Source organism: Schistocerca cancellata, chromosome 8, assembly GCF_023864275.1.
Source record: "Schistocerca cancellata isolate TAMUIC-IGC-003103 chromosome 8, iqSchCanc2.1, whole genome shotgun sequence".
Classification (NCBI taxonomy): domain Eukaryota; kingdom Metazoa; phylum Arthropoda; class Insecta; order Orthoptera; family Acrididae; genus Schistocerca; species Schistocerca cancellata.
The window spans coordinates 411,710,856-411,719,517 of NC_064633.1; the positions used below are offsets into that span (position 1 = coordinate 411,710,856).

At 43.5% G+C, this 8,662-nt stretch overlaps 1 protein-coding gene across 1 annotated transcript; it reads left to right on the forward strand.

The window, feature by feature from the left end:
• The first annotated feature begins 1,727 nt into the window (after positions 1–1,727).
• Positions 1,728–6,932, forward strand: LOC126094811 (uncharacterized). The gene is made up of 2 exons (XM_049909384.1): positions 1,728–1,949; positions 6,547–6,932. Exons 1-2 carry the CDS (start codon positions 1,836–1,838, stop codon positions 6,847–6,849), a joined length of 417 nt encoding a protein of 138 aa, XP_049765341.1. The 5' UTR covers positions 1,728–1,835; the 3' UTR covers positions 6,850–6,932.
• Positions 6,933–8,662: the final 1,730 nt, after the last annotated feature.

An 8,662-nucleotide genomic window follows, 5' to 3' on the forward strand; every position in this document is an offset into this window, starting at 1 on the left:
GGCCTATCCACTGTGCCAACTCATAACTAAATCTGACGGGGGTGCGATGGGGAGGTTCCCTTGCCAGTAAAACAATTTCTGTTGTTTCTGTATCCACAATGCAACAGTTGTTGGCAGTCTTCTACCGAAAAAACAATGGTTTTTATCAGTCGTTTATGTCGCCGTGATATGCAACTTGTCGCTTTTGGGATCTGACACGATTTATTGTACAATTAAATAACTTTCGAGCCACTGGAGGCTCATCATTAAATGTAGGTGTTACAGGAACATTATTTTCCGGATCATCTCCAGCTAGAAACTAGGGTCGTTGGTACTGCCGATAATAACAGAAATTTAGGTATAAATTAACGAAATGTGTACGAAACAAACTGATTGTAATGTCTTAGGATACTTACATTGCACTGCATCTTGGTATCCACGACAAGTTCATCACGATAACGTACGTTTTAGCCAACTTACACACACACACACACACACACACACACACACACACACACACACAATTTGGGTGCCCTTAGTGACCTCAAGTTCAAAGAGCATGAAGATGTTACATACTACACTTTTGCAGTCTCCGACATGCGATTCATTAAATTACAGAATAAGAAATTTACAAGAGTAGATAAAGGGGGCCGGCAGCTGTGGCCGAGCGGTTCTAGGCGCTTCAGTCCGGAACCGCGCGGCCGCTACAGTCGCAGGTTCGAATCCTGCCTCGGGCATGGGTGTGTGATGTCCTTAGGTTAGTTGGGTTTAAGTAGTTCTAAGTTCTAGGGGACTGATGACGTCAGATGTTGAGTCCCATAGTGCTCAGACCCATTTCAACCATCTGAACCAGATAATGGACGCAAGTGCGTCCTGTAACACCACCATCTGTTGATGAACCTACAGTGCCTCGAAAACTAGTCAATAATGCAATAAACCGTATCAAATTCATAAAGCGACTGTTTGCATGTCATATCTCCAAAAAAAAAAAAAAACGTTAGTTTAAATCACAGTTACTGTCCGTCTTCCACAATGGATATGAGTGGTTCTATTGATTTAAAGTAACATTTTTCTTCTGCCAGTCACGGTTCTTATTTATTTTTGGCATGAAGCGTTTCGGAAAATAATTGCCATTATCAAATGCGGTTTTAATACATGATGACATTTTTGTCTGTGATGTCTGTGGTGTATGAACTGCTGCATTATTCTGTGTCTTTAGGATTTCTTGCTTTCATCTTAAGAAAAGTTTACAGTCGGTCAACTGTGTAACTGATCGTCAATGTGTGACACTAAAAGGACGTCACGACGAAAATAAATGGTAATAAATCGTGAATGGGAACAGCAAATGTTATTCTATAACGAAAAAAAAAGACATTGGATGAAATTAAGTTAGAAAATTTCGTTTTGTAACTGGACACTAGTGGTTGTAGGCCTAAGTTTTTGCGTCTCGTCAGATTTCCCGCGAGACTTACGCCGTGCGCTGCTGGGAAGTGTACGAGAAATAGGACAGGAGTAAGCAGGGAGACAATGGCTGCTGCCCTCGCTGGCACCAGGGCAGCTTTTGTTGTGCGCCGCCGCTACTAGGAAAGCGCACTCGCCTCCACCTGTCGCCAGCAACAGATCTTTTCCTCGTAGTGCGCCCGTGCCAGCCAGCTCTTGCGTCACAGGCGCGGCCAGGGATTTACCGCGGGATCCAGAGCGCATGCGCCGTAGTTCGCCAGGCGGTCGCCTCGGCGCTGCGCGCGGAACTATATCAGCGGCGCGGGTGCAGCCACGAGGCATAGTCTGCTACTGGCATCAGGAGCGGAACATCGACTCGTCGGTGATCGATTAGTGCTTTGCTAAACAGCAGCGACATGCCTGTGCAAGAGGTCGAAGGCTGGAGCGTGGAGCGCAGCTGGGGTACCGAGACCATGAGCGGGCCGATGACCATGATCGGGCCGGACAAGAGGCGTGCGCAACCTGTACAGGTAGGTCGCGTGTCATCTGCTTCTCTAATTTAAAAGTCACTGCTGGTGTTTTGTTCTGCAGTTCAGTGTGACGCCATTTGTACCAACAGTAAATGAACCTTCCACTATTGTTTAGACACCGGAAACTTTCGTACAACAACATAGCATTCCTAACCTACAATTTTGAGCTATTAGGTTCCTTCATGATTCAAATGTTCTCCATCACAGCTGTTTGCTACCGCTACTGGGATGTGCAAGAACACTCTGAGTGACTTAACCGTTTACACATGAGGGGTGCTCCTCAATCTCAGTAGCGGAACTGATGAGATGGCTCACCATTGATGCACGATGCGGGCTAATAGAGCATGTAATTGTAAGTTTTATGACGAGACAAAACCGCTCTCGATTCCCGGCCGGACACACTGTTGTAGTCTGCCAGGAAGTTTCAAAAACGGTGCACACCGCTCTGCAGAGTGAACAATTCACTCTATATCACGATAGTACCGAAAGTTTACTAACGGAAAAATAACACAACGTTTAAAATATTTTGTTTGTAAAATGTCTTCAATTCGGTAGTGATTCCCGAGTTGAAACCGAACTTCTTTTTGAGCTTGCATTACAAACTTCCACAATTTACGTGAAGTGAAGTGCATAGAACTGCTTATTATCTTGGTGTTCTGAAAGGATTCCCGTGGTTAAACAGTCTCCGACGAAAGATCACATAAGGCGATCCCTTCAAGGCGAGGTGGTTCAGAATCCTAATAGTTAACAAGAAAAGTTTTTCATTTATCGTAACATTGTTGCAATCAGCCGACAGTGCTCCTGGGAATATCCAGACTATTTTATTTGAAGTCTTTGCTCACAGTTTTTTCAAAAGCCCAGACGATAAGTTTCGTAATCGATATACACTATTGGATCTGTGGCATAACATGTAGAAGTCTCCCTGTTTTTAACACTGCATGTTATTAATTATACGGAATTTAAAAAAAATTATGATTAAATGATGCGAATATAATAGTTTGAGGTGAGATTTTGTATTATCACTGCACAACTTGCGAAGAACAGTGCTCAAGGATTGGTTGGTTGATTTGGGGGAAGGGTAGTGTGGTTAAGGAAAGAGGTAATGACCCGGGTACCACACCAGTCTTCTACGGAAACCGTATGACTTGCCTGTTACTTAAGCTCTGTTGAGGGGTTGATGAACTCTGCGGTATTGTTGATGCACTTCTCCAACGGACTGGCCGTAGGACATTGTCGTTACTTTCATCTTCATTTAGGCCTCCCATCGTTTGCCAGAATTACGTTCCTTCACTTTTGACAAAGCTGTGGGGAACTTTTTTAACACGCCTTTCCCCAATGAGATAGTGAGACATTTGCATTTCTGATTTATTTTTTGCGCCAGACATTTCGTTTACCGTTTTACAAGACATAAAATTAGGTATAAGGAAGGACCAATACTAAGCTTATGTACTAGAACAGCACTAGTTTGATTGTTGGTTAAATTAATTTATTGGGGCGGATTTTAACTTACAAAGAAACGCAAAAGCTATTATAAATTAAATAAATTCGGTTTACACAGAGTAGGCGTGTCTTAGTGAGCGGCCAGTGAGCGTGTTGTAAAATTGTTACGTTATACACATCAGCCTCAGCTTACACGAATGATAACGTTACCGATTTCGACTTGTTAGCAAGTCATTACCAGGTCTGTTTAGAAAGAATAAAAAACGAGCTAGTGAAATACTAGGAAACAAAATTACAAATCAAACTTCTATTCAACTATACGTTCATGAACACGAACATAGCAATACATGAAGAGAGACTGAAAGGCGCTCACAATGTAAAAATATGACTGCTCTGATAGTTGGGACGTCGTATTATGATGCATTTAACTGTAGGCTTCAGTTCAAGAAATGACTACGCAGAACTATGAACACTGCTAGCGCCTCTCCGTGTGTCCTCATTTCACGTGTTAGTATGTTACATCTTCATGTACGTGTAGTTGTGTACAGAGGTTTGACTTGTAATCAGAACATACCATCGGATGGTGTCTTTATAATAAGTTGAAACCGTCGTTGGTACCTTTCGTGAGACCTGAGGCTCTTAGCGGAAGATGACTCAATGTATAGTAGGCGCTTCCATTAAGGACGTGCAATGTTCGACGTTGGAACAGTGTGAATAGCTTCAAATGTATAAATGTTATTTCAGTACTTATTTCAGAACCAGAAACACAAAGATTGAATAATGAAAGGAGACGTTCGAAACTATTTAGTCACCATTAACCTAAATTGACAGTGCATCTGAAATAATTTATGTATTTATTAATTTTTTCTATGTCATAACTCCGCAGAAGGAGCAGTACTTACCCATATAAATAAATAAAATAAATATTCCTTTAACTTGCTATTCGCAAGATTCAGAGAATAATAACTTATCTGAAACACTGTGTGGATACTGAGGGTGAACGATAACTGTTTACAAACTATCACATTGATCACAGTAGTATAGAGGACGTCGAGACGAACGATTTGATATAGGACACTTGTGATGTATCAAGTCTGGAAATTACCTCAAACTGGCCTACATACGCCATCTCAGCTCAATAACTTCTTGCCTTTTGGGCTTAGCCTGTCCTTTTTCTTTTTTTTTTATTTCGTTAACATTAGTAGTTTCATCTTACATGTGAGGCAAATGAAACACAAAAAGACTTTTTCAAAGGTTACGCAAAAGCTTATTACGTTTGCAGTTTCGCCCAAACTTAATCCTTACAAGCACAGCAGCCTAGTAGTAAGAATGCCAGAAAAGCAAAACTATTTAATTTCTAAGTCTGTGCTATACACAAAGGTCAGTTCTGAAATTTTTAAATGCTAAAGAAGGCGTGTTTTATATTGATGCAACGTTCCATCAGACATGCATGCATGTCCGAAGGAACAGGCTGTGTGGCGACTACAGCCGTTATGAAATACAGGGAATGTATTCACAGTTATGAATGTGGACCACCATCAGTTATGTAATGCAATGATGACAGTAAAAATTTGTACCGGACAGGGACTCGAACCCGGATTACCCGCTTATCGCGAGCGGTCATCTTACCATTATACGAGCACACATCACGGCCAGACCTAAACTTCCATATGTCGTCGACGATGTGCCTACAACCTGCACTTGTACATCCATTATGTGTATTCCCGTGCAGGGGAAATACTTTAATTGAAAGTCGTTTGCCCAGTGTTGGCGGATAAGTACGATATTACACTGCATGTCCGAAAGAAACACTGCACCGTTCATCTTAGCAACTCAAGCACTGCAGTATCGTATCTATCCACTGATACCAGGCAGCGACTTTCAATTAAAATGACGTTCCCTGTACAGGAATTTCATACTGTGTGTAAAAGTGCAGGCTGTGACGCAGGAACGACGACGTATGGAACTTTCGATCTGGTGTGAAATATGCTCTGATAGCCTAATGGAAATGACATGTCTGAAAGAACAGATACTATGGTGGATTGTGACAGCTGCGAAGAATGAAATTTCAGTGAATCACAAACATCAGCTGTATACGGGACGTTGGCAGAAGTCAACGGGGAGAGTTGAAAATGTGTGCGCGACAGGAATTAGAACCGGGGATCACCCGCCTACTAGGCAAGCGCTCTAACCCGTACGCCACCGGCTGCGCGGACTTACCCCAGGCACACCAACCCCCCCCCCCCCCCCCCGCAGCAGATCCACATTCTCAACTTGCTGCGCACACTACGAAAGTACGTAGTATGTTTAGGTAGATGAAAAAGTAGAATAATCACTAAAATTAGCAAATAAAATGAATTTTTGATAGCAGTTCTAAATTTCGTCCCTGGGACGAAAATGGGAATTGAAAGGGGATGAAACTGCGAACGTCCCAGGGATTTATCAACATGGCCACTAGAACAACATACAGCAAACCGTTGACAATAGCGATTACACGCCAGAAACAAGAGTAGAATGAAGAATATTGTTGATACTGTTCAGATTATAATGCCTGAAGTTTTAAAAATAATTACGATTGGTGGGAGTAATGCAATTTCTACGTGAAAGATTAGAAAGATTACGGCACCACACGACTGAAATAAAACCCAATATTTGAACACAATCCACCGGCCGGAGTGGACGAGCGATTCTAGACAGTCTGGAACCGCGAGACCGCTACGGTCGCAGGTTCGAATCCTGCCTCTGGCATGGATGTGTGTGATGTCCTTAGGTTAGTTAGGTTTAAGTAGTTCTAAATTCTAGGGGACTGATGACCTCAGAAGTTAAGTCCCATAGTGCTCAGAGCCATCTGAACCATTTTTTGAACACAATCCAGAGCTCACACTAGCAATAGCAGGCTGTTAATTTGATTGTTGCACTAACTCATCTGGGTGTGAAAAAATGTATTCCCTCGTGCACAGAAGCTAGACGTGCTGCACACAGCAAACACTCCCAACAAAACTGTGGACTGAGGTCACGCATGCACTCACAGTTAAATATTTCTTACCAACTGAAACCGGAAATTGCTAGGGAGACGAAATTAGGAGCAGGGGCGATGTTTGGGCGTGTTACGTTAGTACGTAGAGCGCCGGCTGACGTTCCGCCGATGTTGTTGCAGGTGAAGGTGTACCGCACGTCGCTGGAGCACTTCGCGGTGGTGTTCCCGCAGAAGAAGGTGTGCCGGCCGCTGGGCGTGGTGAACCTGCGGCACGCGACGCTGTCGCGCCTGGACGGCGACGGCGCCGGCGCCGCCCCCGCCTTCAGCGTGCGGCACAAGGGCTGCGACGCCGCCGACGCCAGCCTCACGTTCGTGGCGGCGACGGCGCGCGACCTGGACGCCTGGCTGCACGCCTTCAGCTCCCGGTCGGCGTCGCCGGCGGCGCTGCCGCTGCCTGCCGTCGCCGAAGACGAGGAGGCGTAGGCGGGCCTCCGGCAGAGGGCAGAGGGCGCCAGACTCGAGCGCCACCCGCGAACGCGCTTCTCCGCTGGCGGCGGCGGCGGCGGCGGCGGCGGCGGCGGGAACACCGCGGGATCGCAACTCTGTCAGGGCACAAGCTGCGCAACGCGCGTCCTGTGCCCGAGTAACCAGGAAAGCCGTTGCCGGTGCTCGCAGAGTTGGTGCCGGCGTCGCTTTCTTCGGGAGACGTCTAGCGTGGGGCCGACTGTGACGCCCCTCCGAGGCGTCGCAGACGACATGTCGGTTTCCACCCGTCGTCTGATCCCCCCCCAAGTACAAAGAAGACTGTCTCGTGTTGGCAGCTATTCCACAATCGACGTGAAGAACGACCTGTTTCCGTTCCCGTTTCAACCTATTCACTTCATTCTGTTCTCGCCCAGACTCCAAACTGCAACCAGAGAAAGGAATCTACACGACCGAACGCAAATATATCCACAATTTGCCAGAGACTGTTGCAGTTAACTTTACCAGTGCCACATGAAAATTGTTCACTGCAAATTGCCCATTAGTACCCACCCGTGTGTAAATAAATGGAGTAGAAAACGTATCAAGTGTTAAAGCGTAAGGAGCAGTTTAAAACTATAATAATAACATGGAACTGATACTATAATATCCTTCTGTTCTACCTCCTTACCAGCTCTCACGATTAACAAACATTAAAACCTTTTCAATACTTGACTATAATACGTTAACTCGTTTGCACTGGCATTTCTGAACACTGCCGGACTCTTTTTCTGAGGCGCTGGCCTTGTTCGCAAAATTCTACATATATAAAACGCTCTTTGCAACGAACTACAAAGATAGTTTTCATGTAGTGGGTATAGTGAAGGCTAACCAGTAAGTTTTCGTGTAGACAGTACTGTAAAGTTTAAACAGAATGGAGAGAGATGTTGCAGGAAGAAAGATCTTATTTGGTAGAAGTAACCCTACACTCGTCTCGTGTATGTAAATTTGTTGCTGTGATAAAACATGGTTACTTTCGTGTTCTTTTTTTGTCTAAATGTAGACGATCTGTGATATATAGTTATAGTTCCTTTTTTATAGTTATTTGTAATAATGTTATTGCAAAATGTCGTATTTGTGCACTCTTTCCTCCAGTTTCTGTAAAATATCACGATTTCTGTAATATTAGCTAAATTGTGAGTGTTAAAATTCTATCAGCAGTATTCAGAAGTTAAGCTAATCAGTGTGCATGACCTGAGAAGTCGTGTAATTTGAATATCCTTGCCTGTAAACTGTACATCTGTTCTATTTTCATGGAACTGTTAATAGCAGTTGTCCTTAGATCTCTACTGATGCCTATAACAGAAGTTAATACACTGTTATAAAACAAGTATTTAGCGAATAGTAAGAGTGCTTTTGTTTTTTATATTTAATTAATAAACAAGTTTAAAATTATTCTGATTTTTGCCTTTTTGATGAAACATTTTCCATCACCTTTACTGAACCGTACCTTTGAGGATGTTAAATAATATGAAAGCTCACGAGATTGAAACAAATAGAAGCTACTAAATCAGGTCGAATATTTAAATGTTTCGCTTGTTACAAATTATGCCCACTGAAAGATAAGACTAAAAATCATAAATTATTTTTAATGTCACTGTCATTATACAACAACTATTGTGGAGCAACCAGCGATTGCACAACACCATCTCCTTATGTGTCTTTCTTGCAAAGTCTCTTGTGTAGTGTGTGTGTGTGTGTGTGTGTCTACACTTTTGTAATTAAATTGGGATGGAGAGTAAGTCAAGTGTTTTGTATCAGAAAGATACTGAAC